This window comes from Canis lupus, chromosome 10 (genome assembly GCF_048164855.1).
Source record: "Canis lupus baileyi chromosome 10, mCanLup2.hap1, whole genome shotgun sequence".
NCBI lineage: Eukaryota > Metazoa > Chordata > Mammalia > Carnivora > Canidae > Canis > Canis lupus.
The window spans coordinates 24,189,803-24,209,028 of record NC_132847.1 but is presented as its reverse complement, the minus strand read 5'-3'; the positions used below and the strand labels follow the sequence as shown (position 1 = coordinate 24,209,028).

Below are 19,226 nucleotides of genomic sequence, written 5' to 3'. Positions count from 1 at the left end.
GGCACTTATCATAATTTACAATTATATAGTCATTGCTTTATTTGTTTATGCTCTCCCTCCACTCCTAGATCTAGTGAGCTCCATGAAAATGGGGACAATATCTGTTTTGCTCATCACCGCACCTCCAGTGTCTAGCTTAGTACCTTGCCTACAGTAAGTGCAGTCACAGCTTATTAGTGCTAAGTGCATAAGTGTTAGGAAAAACTTTCTAGAAGTGGGTGAGATGTGGACATATTGGCCTAAGATAGGTGGAATGGAACAAAGAAGGTGAATAATGGCTTAAAGGAAGAAAAGAATTGAACCAAGATGCTGGGGGTCTTGGCTCCAGCTCCAGCATGGCCACTATTTCATGCTCCATCTAAACCTCAGTTTCCCATGGGCAGCCCAGGTGGCTCAGCGGTTTAGCACCGCCTTCTGCCTAGGGCCTGATCCTGGAGACCCAGGATCGAGTCCCGCGTTGGGCTCCCTGCATCGAGCCTGCTTCTCCTGCCTGTGTCTCTGCCAATCTCTCTCTCTCTCTCTCTCTCTCTCTCGTGTGTCTCATGAATAAATAAAAAAAATCTCTAAAAAAAAATTAAAAAATAAACCTCAGTTTCCCCATTGCTTCAGTGAAGGGGATGACTAAATGACTTATTAATGAGAAATATAATAAAAAAATAAATTTAAAAAAATAAAAATAAAAATAAATGACCTCTTAGTTTTAATTTTTAAGAGACTTAAGAGGCCTCTGGCAGAGAAATAACAAAAGGTAGGGTTAAGGGCCAGCCTATGGGAAGCTCTGAAAACTTCTGAGAAGGGGTGCCTGGGTGGCACAGACAATTAAGCACCTGACTCTTGGTTTTGGCTCAGGTCAGAATCTCAGGATCATGAGATTGAGCCAGCATCGAGCTCTGCAATCAGTGGGGAGTCTACTTCAGATTCTCTCTCCCTCTCCTTCTGCCCATTCCCCCGCCCCATATTCTCTCCCCCCCTCCAAATAAAGGAATCATAAAAAAAAAATAAAGGAAAGAAAAGAAACCTCTGAAAAGATGGTGTCTTGTAATATAAAATAGGAAGGAAATGGGATTTTCTGAGCAAAGACCAGCTTGGTCACAACAAAGCTACATGGAGCCCACCAAACACAGGGAGGTAAAAGGCTGTGAGAAAGCTTGTACAGGAGCTCAAGGGGGAGATGAGGTGAACCCAGACCCCAGCACAGTCTTGGTGAAAGACACTGGGTTCTTAGGAACTGATAACCAAGATAATTCTTCAGTTTTAGGTCTAGGTGCTCAACAGAATGGTGGTACTGCTGAAAGCAACAAGCAAGTTGGAGGAAAGAAAGCGAAGACTGCTTTCAGATACTCTAAACCTGAGATGCCAAACCCAGGAGAGCCGCACCACAAGGACCTGCCTTTCCAATGTTTAGTCCAGCTCACTGAACCACACCTAGGGCCCACACTTCCCCAACACATTACAAATAAAATGTGCCCCCCTTTCCTATATCCTTCCTTAGCTCCTACCCTCAAAACAACCTATCAGACCTTTTTTTTTTTTTGTACCTATTATCAACCTTTCTCCAATTCCCTCTTTTCCCACTTTCCACCCCTGGTAACCACAAGTCTGATCTCTCTTTCTGTAAGTCCTTTTGTTTTTCAGATTCCACATATAAGTGAGATCATACAGTATGTGTCTTTCTCTGACTTATTTCACTTAGGATAATGTCCTCAAATGGTAGGACTTCCTCATTTTTTATGATTGAATAATATTCCATTGTAATATTACATCTTTTTAATATTATTCTAATTCCTGTACATTTAACATATGGTGCTTAGTTTCAGATGTATAATATAGTGATTCAACAATTCTAGGAGTGCCTGAGTTGCTCAGTTAAGTGGCTGACTCTTTGTTTCAGCTCAGGTCATGATCTCAGGGATGTGTGATGGAGGTCAGGCTCCACCCTCAGCAAGGAGTCTGCTTAAGAGTCTCACCCTCTCCTTCTGCCCCTCCCCCTGCTCCAGTGTGCTCTCTAAAATAAATAAAATATATATTTTTTAATTCTATACATCGGGGAATCCCTGGGTGGCGCAGCAGTTTGGCGCCTGCCTTTGGCCCAGGGCACGATCCTGGAGACCCGGGATCGAATCCCACGTCGGGCTCCCGGTACATGGAGCCTGCTTCTCCCTCTGCCTGTGTCTCTGCCTCTCTCTCTCTCTCTGTGTGACTATCATAAATAAATAAAAATTAAAAAATAAAATAAAATTCTATACATCACTCACAGTGCTCATCACAGTAAGTATACTCTTAATTCTCTTCACCTATTCTACTCATCTCCTATTCTCCCTCTGGTAACCATCTGTTTTTTCTTTAGAGTTAAGAGTCTGTTTTTTGGTTGGTGTTCCTTTTTTCCTTTTTTCCTTTGTTCATTTAGTTTTTGAAATTCCACATGAGTGAAATCATATGATATTTGTCTTTCTCTGACTGACTTATTTCACTTAATGTTCTACTTCCTAGTGCTACCTATGTTGTTGCAAATGGCAAAATTATGGGTATTCACGACCCCACTGTGTGTGTGTGTGTGCACGCATACATCTTCTTCTTTACCCGTTCATCTATCAATGGAACTTAGGCTGCTTCCATAATTTGGCTATTTTATTTTATTTTTTTTATTTTTTTTATTTTTTAAAGATTTTATTTATTTATTTATGATAGTCACACAGAGAGAGAGAGGCAGAGACACAGGCAGAGGGAGAAGCAGGCTCCATGCACCGGGAGCCCGACGTGGGATTCGATCCCGGGTCTCCAGGATCGCGCCCTGGGCCAAAGGCAGGCGCCAAACCGCTGCGCCACCCAGGGATCCCAATTTGGCTATTTTAAATAATGCTGCAATCTGGGTGGCTCAGCGGTTGAGTGCCTGCCTTCGGCTCAAGGCATGATCCTGGAGTCTGGGATCGAGTCCCACATCAGGCTCCTTGCAGAGAGCCTGCTTCTCCTCTGTGTGTCGGCCTCTCATGAATAAATAAATTAAAAATCTAAATAAAAATTAAAAATTTAAATAAAAATTAAAAATTTAAATAAATAAATATAGAGGTGCAGATATCCTTTCAAATTAGTGTTTTTGTACTCTTGGGGTAAATACTCAGTAATACAATTACTAGACTGTAGAGTAGTTCTATTTTTAATTTTTTGAGGAGAGTGGCTGCACCAGTTTGCATTCCCACCAAATGTAAGAGGATTCCCCTTTCTCCCCATCCTCACCAACACCTGTTGTTTCTTGTGTTGTTGAATTTAGCCATTCTGACAGGTGTGAGGTAATATCTCATTATAGTTTTGATTTGATTTCCCTGATGATGGGTGATGTTGAGCATCTTTTCATATGACTGTTGGCCATCTGAATGTCTGAATATTTCTTTGGAGAAATGTATGTTCATGTCTTCTGCCCATTTTTTAATTGGGCTATTTGTTTTTGGGTGTTGAGTTTTATGAGGTCTTTATGTATTTTGGATACTAACCCTCTGTAGGGTAGTCATTTGCAAATATCTTCTCCCATTCTGTAGGCTTTTAGTTTTGCTATTTCCTTCACTGTGCAGAACCTTTTTATTTTGATGTAGTCCCAATAGTTTATTTTTGCTTTTATATCCTTTGCCTCAGGAGACCCATCTAGAAAAATGTTGCTTTGGCTGATGTCAGAGAAATTACTGCCTATGCTCTCTTCTAGGATTTTAATGGTGTCCGGTCTCACAGTTAGGTCTTTAATTCATTTTGAGTTAATTTTTGTGTATGGTCTAAGAAAGTGATCCAGTGTCCTTCTTTTGCACATTGCTGTTCAGTTTTCCCAATACTATTTGTTGAAGAGGCTGTCTTTTTTCTTTTTTTTTTTTAATTTATTTATTTATTCATGAGAGACAGAGAGAGAGAGAGAGGCAGAGACATAGGCAGAGGGAGAAGCAGGCTCCATGCAGGGAGCCCGATGTGGGACTCGATCCCAGGACTTCAGGATCACGCCCTGAGCCAAACCACTGAACCACTCAGGCATCCCGAGACTGTCTTTTTTCGATTGCATATTCTTGCTGCTTTTGTCAAAGATGAGTTGACCATATACTCATGTTTGTTTCTGGGCTTTCTATCCTGTTCCATTGATCTATGTGTCTATTTTTGTGCCAATGCATACTGTTTTGATTACGAGAACTTTGTAATATAACTTGAAATCTAGAATTGTGATACCTCTAGCCTTTTATTTTTCCAGATTGTTTTGACTACTCAGGGCCTGTTGTGGTTCCATACAATTTTAGAACTATTTGTTCTAGTTCTCTTTAAAACGATGTTGTTGTTGTTGCTGAAGTAATCTCTACACCCAATGTATGGCTTGAACTCACAATCCTAAGGTCAAGAGTTACATGTTCTAAAAAAAAGAGTTACATGTTCTATCAACTGAGCCAGCCATGCATTCTAATACTGCTGGTCTTTTGATAGACCCCTTCTTGGCTAAGTTTATTCCTAGGGTATTTTATTATTTTGGGTGTAAATGCACACTGGATTGCTTCCTTAATCTCTTTTTATTGCTTCATTATTAATTTTCTTTACACTGATTCTGTATCCTGTGACCGTACTGAATTCATTTGTCCATTCTAGTAGTTTTTTGGTGGAATCTTCAGGATTTTCTATGTATAATATATGCCACAACTTCTGTACCTATTCATTCATCAGTGGACACTTAAGTAGCTTCCATGTCTTAGTTATGTAAATAATGGTGCCATGAACATAGGAGTGCAGATGCCTTCTTGAGTTACTGTTTTCATTTCCTTTGGATATATTCCCAGAATATATAAGTTAATGGAACATATGGTAGCTCTATTTTTAATTTTTTGAGGATCCTCCATATATTTTTAAAGATTTTATTCATTTATCTCTGCTACCCTCTCTGCTGAGCAGGGAGGCTGATGCAGGGCTCAATCCCAGAACCCTGGGATCATGACCTAAGTGAAGGCAGATGCTTAACCAACTGAGCCACCCAGGCACCCCTCCATATTGTTTTCTAGTGTCTATGCCAACCTTTAAGGACCAACTCAAAACTCTCCTTCTCAAGGCAGCCACACTCTAGAGTACACCTCCTTCAGTTTATTACTACCTCACATTTTAGTGTCTGACAACATGGAAATTTTAAAAATCAACTATCCTGTACAATTCGGATGTGCCACCTCCCCAACAAAACTGGAAGGTCCTGGTGCACCTAGGTGGCTTAGTCAGTAGAGCATGGGACTCTTGATCTCGGAGTTTTGAGTTCAACCCCCATATTGTGTAGAAATTACTTAAAAATGAAATCTGAAAAAAAATAAAAAATAAAAAAATAAAATCTGGAGCACTTGGATGGTGCACTCAGTGGAGTGTTCAACTTTTGGTTTCAGCTCAGGGTTATGAGACTCAGCCCTGCATTGGGCTCTGCACCAAGAACAGAGACTGCTTAAGACTCTCTCTCTCCCTTTCTCTCTGCCTCTTCCCTCTGTGCTCTCTCACTCTCTAAATTAAATCTTTAAAAAATAAAATAGGAGCACCTGGGTGGCTCAGTCAGTTAAGATCTGCCTTCAGCTCAGGTCATGATCGATGATCAAGACCCACACTGGACTCCCTGCTCAGCAGGGAATCTGCTTCTCCCTCTGCCCCTTACCCCATTCATGCTCTCTCACGTTCTTTCTCTCTCTCTCTTTCTCTCTCTCTCTCTCAAATAGATAAATAAGATCTTTAAAAAAATTTTTTAATCTAAGAACAAAAATAAAATATATATTTTTTAATCGGAAGGTCTGGGCAGAAATGGAATCTTGTACTTTTTTTACACTACCCTTCCACACTCAGAGTGCAGCTAGTCCCTCAGTGGTTGCCAGCTCAAAGACCTCACTACATTCACTGATTCCACCAGAGGCAGGCTCTGTGGCTCTCAGCAGGAAGACCATGTGGCTCCCTGCCCAGCCATGACTGGGTCTGTTCCAGATGCCTGGTATGTGTCCACGGCCAGAGTTGCAATGGTGAGGACAGGGCATTTGAAATCAGTTTGATGAACAATACAGTAGAAGGCCACAATCCTATCTTGCTGGCTGAGAGCACAGGAGCAAACAGATTCATTAGTGGCCTTTGCTGTTTTGATAGGATTGATTTTAAGGATACAATTAAATGACCTCTGATTGCTCAACAGTGATACCTGGGTTACTCTTAAACAAGTGGAGCTTTGTTTGTTTTAGCTGGTGAATAGTGCCTTTCTCAGGGAAGTGTTGTCAAACCCATTTAAGGTGGAAAGTAATCCAACAGATAGCCCTTGGAAAAAAGATTATCCTCTGGAAAAAATAAATGTAAAAACAAAACAACTTTCTGCATCATAGTAGGATCTAAAAATCTTGCTGTAGGAATCAGAGATGGGAGTCTGATACCCACTGTGACATGACCCAGTGTGACCACAAGCAATCCCAAGGTTTCGGTCTAGTTTGGTGTCCTGTGAAAGTCCATGAATTAGTCAAAATGGCCCATTCCAGCCTGGATCAGAAGGGTATCAGAGGGAATCCTGGGTGGCGCAGCGGTTTGGCGCCTGCCTTTGGCCCAGGGCGCGATCCTGGAGACCCGGGATCGAATCCCACGTCAGGCTCCCGGTGCATGGAGCCTGCTTATTCTCCCTCTGCCTGTGTCTCTGCCTCTCTCTCTCTCTCTCACTGTGTGCCTATCATAAATAAATAAAAAAAAAAAAAGAAGGGTATCAGGAAAAAAAAAAAAAAGAAGGGTATCAGGATGGTAAATTATCTGCAAAATGGGGGAGATGACGTGCTATTCTGTTTTGTTGACAAGAATGTAGGGGAAAGAGCAGAACACAAAGAGCTCCAAGATATGGAAAAGCCCCTCACCCACGTATCCACAGTGGTGGGCTGGATCCCTCCCAGGTGCAGAGGGCACCTGGTCATGCCCAGCCCCAGAAATGGTAGCACACCACTGTAGGGAGAGATATCAGCTGTTGAGGTCACATCCCAAGATCCATATTTTGAAAGAGCTGAATTTAAGTTTCTATGCCCTAATGCACCCAAACTGTACTGACAAAACTCTTGCTTTGCAAACCCGAACACTGTTTTTAATGGCTGTACTGAAGCAAAGGGCTGGTACACTCAAGAAATACAGACCAGAAAAGAATAAGACTAAAATACATTGAAGTTATTATTTGAGGTCTCTTTTAAATTATTTTCTGTAATTACTGAGCTGGCAGTCCATTGTTATTAATTCCTATTCAACCTATTTAAGCAGTCCCAGCAATGCAGGCAGAAAACAAATGCCTCTGTAATTTCCTAACTTTTGAGTGTTATTTTCTTGTCAGTTAAATTTAAAGCAACCCAGTTCTGATCACATTATACCAAGTTAATCTCATCTAAAGTGCTCTGCAACCCCTAACAGCTACACTAAAGTTTTGTACTAATGAAAGCAATTTACATAAATGAAATTTATGTCAATGCATTTCATGAAAAATTTTTTATTTTATAATAACTGCAGTACTTATATGATAACATCTGTTGATATTCACAGTCTAAAGCTGGCAAAGATTTAAACCCACAACATTTTCCATGCATCATGTACATTATCTGTGAAAAGCAATAAAAAAAAGCAATGAATGCATTAATCATACCAATATCATCTGCAAAGCATAAATCTGAAATGCCTTTCACGTCAGCTCAAACTGCTTTTTATTTTTTACACACCTGATTTGACGCCATCTGTAAAAGGGCAAGACAAAGACTGCTGAGGAAATTATATTTCTTGGCTGTTTGACTTTCACAAAATACTCAGGCTAAGTTCTGTAAACAGAAGATTTACTACATGACTAAGAAAAAGCGATGCAGTTAAAAGTCCATTTTTATGAAAGGCCCGTGTGATGGCCACAGCATTTTCACACTACACCGTGGTGCCATATTTGCATTTTTGACACCTGTTTTACATTTCCCCTTGTTCATCCATTACATGAGTTTTCACAAATACACATCAGCTCTAAACCTATTTTATGAGATACACAGCAGAAGCAAGACGCCAAATGATACCATTCTAGGCTCTAGTTTCCCTACCCTGTAGGTCACCAACACTGCTGTCCCAGCCACCGCCTGACAACACGAGCAGCATCCTGCCCAGGGCTCCCTGGAGCCCCAGGGGAAACTCCAAAGTGAACATCACCACAAATACACCACACAGATAGTTTAATTAGCCCCTCAAATGTTAGGTCAAGTTTGCTCAAATGTATCTCTCTACTCTCCATTCCAGTGACAGTGGAGGAAGCTTTCTTGGGTTTCAAGTTGGCAGAGGCTACAGAACCCATCAATGGGCACAAGTGGAGCAGAAGCCACCGTGCGTGGTGAGCATACAGGTTTTCACTTGATCTGGCTCCCAGACAGAGACATGAGCCTATATTAACAGCAGAGGACACTTTCTAAGCTACATAATGAATCAGCCTTGGGAACATCCTCCTGGGAGTGTTCCCCTACCTTCAACAGGCAGAATGAGTTTCCACTTTCAGGAGTGCTCAGATGTGACATTTCTATTATTGCACTGCTGACTCATAACTTTGACGTGCACCAAGTTTTGGCTTACAACAATGAACAATGAAACCTGAATTAATTCTTTCACAAAGAGAACTGTTGAGAGCCGTGTCCCACTGAGGACTGTTAAGATTTTCATTAACAGTTGTCTTCTGGTATCATCAAGGTTTTGACTTCACTAAGTGTTTCAAAATGTTAACCATAAGCCTATTATCAGATTCCTCAATAAAACATTTTTATAAAGTAAGTCAGCAACAGTAACTTTCAACGGCTCTACAACAGGAGCTCCAGGGCACAGGAAGGGAAACATTTTACAAACCCCAACTCACATATGGTGCTACTGCTGCTGGACACACAAAACGGGGTTCCCTGGCACCACCACCCTCATGGCCCGGGCCACTCAGAAGGCCCCTCCCCCGCTCCCCACCCTCTCGATGGCAACAGTTATACCAACCACAATATGATAAATAAAAAGTCCAACAAATGAAGCTTGGACCTTGTCTGCAAGCTCTATCCATGACACGCTGTGAAGCTGAAAAGGGCCATTTTTGTAGGGTCAAAATGGGCTGTTAACGAGTTCATGTGATTCACTCTAACAAAATCGAATGCCTTGAGGGCTGGTCCACTGGAGGAAGCACATACAAGGAACGGGAGCTCCTCCAGGAATTCAGGGAATCCCAAGTCTTTCTCCGAAAGTTCAGTCCCTTTCTCCTGAGTCAAAAGTGTTCTCTATTACCAACTGGAAACTCCTTGTATCCTTCTCCTGGAATTCTTCATTCACCCAAAAGATACCAAACCAGGCGAGGTATCCCAGCGCCACTGCTTACCTATTCCCGATACTAATTTCTTGCCATGCTCAACAAGGGTGGCTCTAGCATCCCCAAATAACATAATGGGGGAGCCCTCCCAGGGGGCTATGCTGCCCCGAGGTCAGTTCAGGATCCTGCCCTGGAGGGCTCCACCTGCTGGCATCCGGAAGAGCTGTTTACTGGGTTCCAAAGCCTCACCTGCTGCACCCACTTCCAAAGCTTCAAACTGCATCTGATTTTGCAGGCTCCCCACTTGGCCCCACACATGACAATACCTAACAAAACGGACCTTATGAGACACACCCACATTTCTAACTGAATTTTTTTTTTTTATGCAGTCGCCCTACAGTTGCCAAACACCTAAGAATCAGTTTATCTGTCACTGAGGGACCACTCTCTCCCCAAGTCTACATAAACAGAAGGCAAAACTCCCTTACAAACGTGCAGAGCCCACCATGTGAGTCCCAGCACTCAGAGCGTGGAGACCTGCAGCTCCAAGTCCCGGCAGCGCTGTGCCCAGACACTTCATGGATGCTCACTGTGCCGGTCACACTGCCCAGCAGCTCTCAGCTCAGTACTGGTCCCTCCCAGAGAGACACCACAGCTCCGGTGATAAAAACCTATAGCCTGGCCACCCACCAACACTGTAAGGATCCCCTGGGAATCCTGCTTTTACGGTCTCTAAATATTTGCACCCATCTGAGCTATCAAATGAATGTGCACTTTTTGGAACTAACCATACGCTGGAGTAAAACCACTAAGAAAAAAAAGTTCCAATGTATTTTGCTGGCTACTTATTATTAGAGAAAAACCTAGAATAAACCCAAAGTTTTGAGGAGCTTTTACCCAGGGTCACTAAAAATTTTTCTAAAAGGTATGGTTCAGGGCAGCCCAGGTGGCTCAGCGGTTTAGTGCCACCTTCAGCCCAGGACGTCATCCTGGAGACCCGGGATCAAGTCCCATGTCGGGCTCTCTGCATGGAGCCTGCTTCTCCCCCTGCCTGTGTCTCTGCCTCTCTGCCCCCCCCCCCACCGTGTGTATGTGAGTGTGTCTCTAATAAATAAATAAATAAAATCTTTAAAAAATAAAAAATAAAAGGTATGGTTCATTTTTTATAGCAATAAGAGGAATGAATTCTACAGCGAATTGTGACACCACTTCACGCACTGTTAGCAAACCATTTAAAGACTGTAATGCCCAACAAGTGTAACCTTCCTCCTGAAGATTTATTGTAGGTAAAAACACTATGTAGAAAACTGAAAAATGTTCATAACCTATAAAGAGGATAAAGAAGAATGTAATTTTTACCTGTATGTTCAGCTGAGACTATTTAAAGCATATGCTAACATCCAGGGTGGGCTGAACTCTGCCAAGGGAGAGAGGGGATCTCTTCTGACAGTGGCTCCCTCCAGTTTACAGAGTCAAGGCCAGGACAGGTGCTGCCACTGCCAGGAGCACAGGGGCCTCCCAGACTCTTGTTAAGGGCAGGGCTGCAGCCAGGGTAACATCGCCTCAGGGAGGTGTGCCTAGGCACACGGAAGTGCCGGCTCACGACAGAAAATTCAAGGCCAATGTCCTCATATATCCGTTCTGTACACACAGATAGTATCTAGAAGATAAACTTCTAGATTAGGACAAAAGGTATGTGCATTTTAAAAGCTGATACACACTCCTCAACTGCCCTCTAAAAAGGTGATACCCCACTGACACCCCCATCTCCTCCCACATCACAGCTGCAACCCCCCTCCCACCAGCTAGATTCCAAGCCCCAATGTTTTAATTCCTGTCCTGCACATGCCCTTACTTCCCTTGCCCCTCAGTTCCTCCAGTGGACTCGCTTAGCAAAAAGTACAGCCTTGGGGCACCTGAGTGGCTCAGTTGGTTAAGCATCTGCCTTCAGTTCGGGTCATGATCCCAGAGTCCTGGGATAGAGCCTCGGATTGGGCTCCCTGCTCAGCAGGGGGTCTGCTTCTCCTTCTGCTGTTCCCTCTGCTTGTGCTCTCACTGTTGCTTTCAAATAAATGGATAAAAGCTAAAAAAAAAAAAAAAAAAAAAGTACAGCTTTTATTAAACCCAACTCTTCAACTACTTGAATCCCAGTGCCCAAACAGCTGAACTTATGACCATAAATCTCCAGTGACACTGAAAACTGCCTAGACAGTAACCACAAACCCCTAATTAGTGGACTGTCCTAGCCTCCAAGATGCCTATTCTACTCTTTTTCCAATTTTCCCAGATGAACATTCCTCCCTCCCATTCCGGCTCATTCTCAATTAATAACCTCCCTTAAAAAATAGAAACCATCAAAGAGAATTATCTCTACTTCCCAGGACAAATGTAGCAACCAACCTTCATCTACATTTATATTTTCTGCCTTCTTTCCAATGACAGTGGATACACCGGGTGCCGTGTGCTGCTACTTGTTCATTCCATCCTGTGCTCTCTTGCCAACCACGTGCTCACAATTATCCCTTCTGACGATTCCCAAACCAGTATCTCCATTCTGACCTCCTACCTCACACATCCAAGAGCTGACCTGCTACCACCACCTGAGTGACTAGTAAGTATCTCACACCTGCCACATCCAAAACAGGATTCTCAACTCTCTACCCTGCCCCCATCTTCCTCAACTCAGTAAATGACACCAACAGTACAGCCTATACCTCAAGCCAAAACCTTGGGATCATCCTTGACTCTGCTCTTCCCTCATATCCAATCTAACGGCAAGTCAGGATCGTTCTGTCTTCAAAATATATGAGGAACCCTACATTTCTCTCCATTCCACTGCTACCTCCATAATCCCCCATCACCTCTTACCTAGCCTGCCAGATGGCATCCTAGATAGTCTGCCTATTTCCCCTCTGACCCTCCTATTGATCAGCCTGGCTGACCAGCGAGGGCAATCTTTTTAGAACATAACTAAATCATGGCACTTCTATGCTTGAAATCCCAACAGCTTTCTTACACAGAATAAAATCTAAACTTTTCACCATACAGGCAAGGCTCCAGGGCTCTGGCCTCTCCCTCTCCTCAGCCCCATCTCCTACCAGTCTCTCCTTTCTGTTCACTCCAGAACACAGGCCTTTTGGCTCTTCCTCAGTCATGCCAAGATCATTCCTGCTTCAGGAAATTTATACCTGCTTTTCTCTCCTTCAAGAATGTTCTTCCTTTGGGTCTTCATGTGCTGAGCTCCTTCACATGATTGAGGCCTCGGATGTCCCCTCCCTGAACAGGGCCTGCCAGACCACCCCATCTTAAGCAGTGTGCACACCCCTCCATCAGCCTCCATTCCAGTATCCTACTTTGGTCTTCTCTGTGGCACTTATCTCTACCTGAAATTATATCATCTACTCATTTGCTTATTTGCATATTGTCTATCTTCTCCATTAGAACAGGAGCTACCTGGGGATCCCTGGGTGGCTCAGCAGTTTGGCACCTGCCTTTGGTCCAGGGTGTGATCCTGGAGTCCCGGGATCAAGTCCCGTGTTGGGCTCCCGGCATGGAGCCTGCTTTTCCCTCTGCCTCTGCCCCCTCTCTCTCTCTCTCTCTATGTCTATCATGAATAAATAAATAAAATCTTTAAAAAAAAAAAAAAAAAGCAGGCGCTACCTGAGCTTAGAATTGTGCCTGCCAGAGAGAAGATCTTAATAAATATGTGTTGAGTTCATAAATACTACATGTACAAAAAAAAAAAAAAAAAAAAAGCTGATTTTTAAGACTGCAACTGCATGAACAACTGATACATTGTGAATAAACTCTACCGCTGGAGAAAGACTAGAAAAGAAATGAACACTAGATGAAAGAAGTTGCAATAGTAATTGTCCTTAATTTATAACATCCTATTTCAGCATTTCCTCTGTTTTATAATAAAAAACAGTATCTTTTCTGCCCTAAACAAGAGGTTAGTGAGACTCTATCAGTGCGAGAGAATCATGACTCTAAACATAGGTTGTGAAACAGAGAAGGGCAACTCCTGACAGCCCGGGGCCAACCTGGCACTCCCATGGAGGTCTGGGATTAAACTTGAACATCAATACCAGATAAGGCCACTCCATGACCAGGATGGATTCAAAGAAAAACACGATCACACTGCAAGGTTACATGAACACAGAGAAAACATGAACATCGTCCACAATACAAAGTACCGAACACTCCCTCTCCCAGCTAGTGAGTACTGCTTCTTTGCCCATTTCAGCTTTAACCCACTGCAGTCTACTCTCCTTACTGGGAAGAGGTATTAAAATACAGAATCAGAGAACTGCCCATTTTCTGACAGCATCCAATCCAGACCAAACTATCCTTCCAGCACCATCTTCCTGAGAGGCCCCACAGCTCCCTGTGGTGTGCATTACCCCTCACAGAAACAATTACCACCGTGCTCAACTAAGCCCAGATGGGTCCCTGGCGGTCCTGGCTGGTGGGCATCGACAGGTGTCATGACATCAGATGCAATTATAGGCCACTGTACATGCAGAAGTCGTAAGAGACCTGGCTGGAAGACTGACCCCAAGATACAATCTCAGTGCTGGTTCTCTGAATACATTCCCTGACATTGGCTGATTTTGTTATCTGCCTCCTTCTCCTAAAAGCTGAGTGAAACAAATTTTTTTTAAAAAGTCAAATTAATAAAATGTCCTGATGAATTAATCAAGGATGCCCTACACAGCTTCCTTACCCTCCCATTTCTGAAAGCCACCCCAAGCACAGGGTTAGGGTGGGCTGGACAACTGACTCTTGGGCAGAGCCTGAGGCAACACCACTCAAGTACTTTAAGCCACATGTTCAAGCCTAATAAATTAGCCCAGGCTTAAAGAAGTCAGGCTGTACGCATGTAAGAATTTTAATAAGCCTGGAAAATGCTACCTAGAGCTTATACACGAGCTTACTGTACCAATGGGATTCCCTGCCACCAGCCACGGAGTGCTAAGCCCCTGACAAGAGCTGTCGAGCACATGGGGCAGCAGGGACATGGAATCGGCTTGGTCCAGGTCTCCTCAGGAGTTGGGAGACTCAAAGCAGAAGGCTGGCAGCCAGATGGATGGAGAGCAGAATAGGGCATGCAGCTCAGTGGAGCCAACGGCATTTACTAGGAAAACATGTTGAAGGTTTCTTTGGTGGAAACCTGGTCCTCACACACCCTTCCAGAAACCAGCAAACACCGTAATCAATGTCTGCATTTATCAAATGCCTGTTTATACCCAGAACTGTGTTAGGTACAATAGAGAGTTATTGAAGCAAACATGGTCTCTGCCTTCTAGATGCTGACACCTAATATAAATAAAAACAATAAATCTGTCCAGAGGATTACCAAACTAACTGAACAAACATGAAATAGTCAAAAGCACCAACTTTATATAAATGCAGTAGAGTAAGTGCTGAAGGGCAAGTTATGGGAGATGACTCTCTAAGCAGGGTGGGGCCCTAATGGAACAGTTACCTTGTGAAGGCTGAGTCCCCAAGGGGAGAGGTCAGCCCTTTAAAAAAGCTGCAAGGGCTGGCTCCCGGCTGTGGGAAAGGAGCCAATCAGAGGACAGGGTGAAGCTTGAGGGTGGATTTAGAGACTGAAATACATGTACAGGGAGAAAGAAAACTTGACCAGGGTCCAAGAAAAGTCGGGGAAATTAGTCCAGCAGGTGTATTTTTCTCAACTGCTTTTACTCAGGCCCTCTTCTGATAAACATAAAAAACTCATACTCCCTTTTAATGTTACTTAAAATTTGAAAGGAAACTAAATATCCTAACGAACACCAAACCAGTGGTTTCACAATCTGATTTTCCAAATGACAAAAACCACTCCCTTCCCCTACAGCTGAGAATCATCCTGTTGGATAGTAGCACCTGTCAACGAGGACAGAGCAACTGTCACTGAATTCTTAACAATCCACATGGGATCAGACAACCAGTAGTGTTAAAAAGACCTGCAGCCTACAGTGACACAAACAGATCATGGCACTAGCAAGAATATGTAATAATTACCTGATTAAAATTTTTAAAGGAAAACTCTTTGTAGATGGCATCTCTCTCATTTAATTCTGACCATCCTGCTGCTTTCAGGTCACGGATAACTTGGTTCCTCTCTTCTGTTGTCAAACCACGAGCATCTGCTGCCTATGAAAAGAACACATTTCATATCTGATATGTAGAAGTTTGTTTAAACTCAAACACATAATCCTTTACCTTACAGACAAATGCAAAAAATATCTTAAGGGCAACAATTTGTCACTATTTTTGGTTCCTTGGTTCTCAAAAAATATACAAAAACAAGGCTAACTCTGTACAAAATAAGCTGCCTCCATGGAATGTTGTCTCATGCACCTTACTGTTGCCTCAAACTTCACATTTCTGTGCCTCTGGTTTATTACAAGTACAACCATTAACCATGACCACTGGTCATCTTACCAATGGCCAGCATTCCGGGATGTGGGAAACTTGGTAAGCACACCCATGCAAGGAAACCCTGCAAGTCCACTGTTATGAGAATTAGAATTCAGGGCTCTATATTCATGGTCCACTGCTCTTTGTGGAGGCTCCCACACATCTTGGTAGACTTCACTGCTTATTCATATGGGTCTCAACTCTCTGGGCATACTATCCCCTTTCAGGTCTGATGAAAACTAAGCTCCAGAGAGGGGGGAGAAAAACAAATGTCCACTTAACTCAGGATTTGGGATAATAACTTCTAGGAGTCCACAGATCCTCTGGACCACAAGCAAAAAGCCCTTGCCTTAGTAAAGTGAGGTTTTTTCCAGGACACCAGGAAGACAAATCCCTCCAGTCTGGCCAGAGCACTGTCCACCCTGTTCCTGCACTCACCCTGGTGATGAAATTCACAAACCCAGAGTTCTGTTGGTTAACAGGCCCACATTTCCAAGCTATTTGTTTTTTAAGGAAAGAAATCTAAACATCACGGCTAGAGAAAGAAGAGAAGGATACTGTAGGAGAAGTCAAAAGAGCTTAGCTCTCCAGCATAAATGCCAAACAATACTTCCAACCATATCTATTTTCGGAGCTATTGAAGGCTCAGGTGAGAGAGGGACTGTCACCCAGAAACACAAAACGTATTATAAGGCGTCCTCACGAAATGCCAACTGGAGGCTGAGCTGGATCCTCCACTGTGAAAGTACAACTCGTTCCCATTTTAGAAATCCTGAAACCTTTTATCACTGACATTAATGTAATTAAGAGGGCAGAATCAGTGAAATTAAGACAACTTATTTTGGGCACCTGGGTGGCTCAGTGGTTGAGCCTGCCTTTGGCTCAGGGTGTGATCCCGGGGCCCCGGGATCGAGTCCCACAGCGGGCTCCCCATAGGGAGACTGCTTCTCCCTCTGCCTATATCTCTGCCTCTCTCTCTGTCTCTCATGAATAAATAAATAAAATCTTTAAAAAAAAAAAAAAGACAATTTATTCTAATAAAAGGAAAAAAAGGATGCTCATGAGCCAATTTTCTTGTTTCTGTTCCTTGCCAGGTAGCCACCCTTCCCACAACATAAGAAAAAAAAAAAAGAAAAGAAAAAAAAGTCTCTAATAGAAACATTTGAAGACTTCTTATCAAAACCAATTACTATTGGGGCACCTGGGTGGCTCAGTGGGCTAAGCATCTGCCCTCAGCTTAGGTCATGATCCCAGAGGCCTGGGATCAAACCCCGCATCAGGCTCTCTGCTTCTCCCTTTCCCTCTGCCCCTCACCCCACGCATGGTCTCTCTTTCTCTCTAACAAATTTTTTTAAAAAGCCAAACAATTACTGTTAATATTAAGATCCAAAACACTGGGACACCTGAGTGGCTCAGTGGTTGAGTGTCTGCCTTCAGCCCAGGGCATGATCCTGGTCCTGGGATCAGGTCCCACATCAGGCTCCCTACGAGGAGCCTGCTTTCTCCCTCTGCCTGTGTCTCTGCCTCTCTCTCTCTCTGTGTCTCTCATGAATAAATAAATAAAATCTTAAAAAAAAAAAATCCAAAACACCTATTCATTAGTTTTATAGTGACCCACTATAGGAAATAATCTAAAATTCTTATTAGTCACTTAAATATGTTAATTCAACTCCAAAAATTATGTAAAAGAATTTAAATTATCTGTGTCCACGCTGAGTAGCTGCCAAGAAAACCATTAACCATGCTGTGGGTAATGCAGCAGTCACCTGAAGTGAGCAAAACATGCCCACTGAGCTGATCTCCACATTCTCCACCCTGCACATCCCCAATGAGGGCAATGGTATGTGCTCTGTGCTTGGTACTTGCCACAGGTGTCTGCCCAAGAACAGGGACTGAGTCCAGGACTGTGAAATGGAGCCACTTCACCTACCTAGCACAAATGGTCCCCTTGCAGATACACCTTCTGCAGAACCCTTTATGATGGGCTTAATTTTTTTTCTGCAGGAGATGGGGACAGGGATAGGGAAGAGCATAGAGTCTGGAGAGAATGAACTTGATTCAAGGCCTAGCTTTGTCACTTTCAGGTGCGGTGACACTGAACAAATCACTTAGCTTCTCTCAATACCAGTATCCTCATGTCTCTATGTCTATGTCTATGGTGGGGGTATCACAACAACTACCTGTCAAACTTTTTTGAAAGGGTTAAAGAGATCTTGAATGTAGACACCTAGCATAGAGCCACCATGGCTTGGTGCAGCCACTCAAATCATGTCGTTTATTCATTCCTCTGAACCCCGTAATTTTACTGGATTATCAGCACCTTGGGTAGAGGTATGCTTTGGGACACGTTTAGGTGTCAGTAAGCACTCAACTCGTGCTCTCACCTTACTGGCCACGAAACAGAGTCCATCATCATCATTAAAATCTATTTTTTTTTTTTTTTTTAGATTTTATTTATTTATTCATGAGAGAGCCAGAGAGAGGCAGAGGGAGAAGCAGGCTCCCTGGGGGAACCTGACGCGGGACTCTATCCCAGGACCCCGGGATCACGACCTGGGCCAGAGGCAGACGCTGAGCCGCCCAGGTGCCCCCGTCGTCAAGCTACCTTAAATGAATCCCTGTTAAACACTTTCCAACTGCCCAGGGGGCTCTAGCAAGCGACGGAGGATGAAATGGGAAGTTTAATGCAACATTTCCCCACTAGGTGGTGCTGCGTGTCCAAACTTTCCCTCAGGTTCATTTATCTCCATACATTAATTTCCACGGCCGGTAAAGTGACGGGACGCTCTGCGGAAGAGGAGAGAACAGATCTGTCCCCTGTAAAATAGGTAAGTGTCCCTAATAATTCGTCCTAAAGCAGCACATCCACAGCAGCGCGCTGACCCCGCGCCGAGCGGCGTGGAGCCGGGCCCCGCTCTCAGCCGGCGCACCAGCGAGCGCAGCGCCCGGGCTCGCTAAAGACAGCTTTACCGCTACTATTCGTGCTCGTCTTTCTTTCTTTTTTTTAAGCCAAAATCGTCCTCGGTTTTGTTCTGGCGGGCAGCTCCGTAGACCGCGACGGGACACGCCAGCCCGGAGGTCCGGCAGGGGCCCCGCGCCCGCCCGCCCCCGCGCCCGCCCCCGCCCCGCCGCGGGGCCCCTCGCTGTCCTCCCGCCGCGCTCTCCTTCCCCCCGGCTCTCACCCCGGCCGACAAGCTCGCGCCCCGGCCCCGCAGAGTCGCCACCACGAGCCGCGACGTCCCCCGCGCCGCCGCCATGGCCGCCGGCCGAGGGCTGCCCGCCGCGCTGCCTGCCTGCCGCCCGCGGGGCCCACCGGGGGGCCGGGAGCCGCGGGGCCGTGCGAACGGCCTCCAGCCGCGCCGTCCTGCGGGCGCCCGCGCGGCCCGCCCCGGAAGGGCCCGGGCGCCTCAGGGCCGCCGACCGCGCGGGCGGCAGGGGGGCGGCAGGCGGGCGGCAGGCGGGCGGCAGGCGGGCGACCCCGCAGGCCCCGCAGGCCCCCTCCAGCCCGGGCGGG

The 19,226-nt window shown here is 44.6% G+C and overlaps 1 protein-coding gene across 1 annotated transcript in view; it reads right to left on the bottom strand.

The window, feature by feature from the left end:
• PCBD2 (pterin-4 alpha-carbinolamine dehydratase 2) overlaps window positions 1-19,023 on the bottom strand; it is a 53,818-nt gene extending 34,795 nt beyond the window's left edge. Inside the window, exons 1-2 of the mRNA XM_072841113.1 lie at window positions 18,895-19,023; window positions 15,314-15,445 (exon numbers count right to left, since the gene is read on the bottom strand). Coding sequence (XP_072697214.1) covers window positions 15,314-15,445; window positions 18,895-18,969 — 207 coding nt within the window. The 5' untranslated portion in view covers window positions 18,970-19,023. The remainder of the gene's footprint in view (window positions 1-15,313; window positions 15,446-18,894) is intronic.
• Window positions 19,024-19,226: the final 203 nt, after the last annotated feature.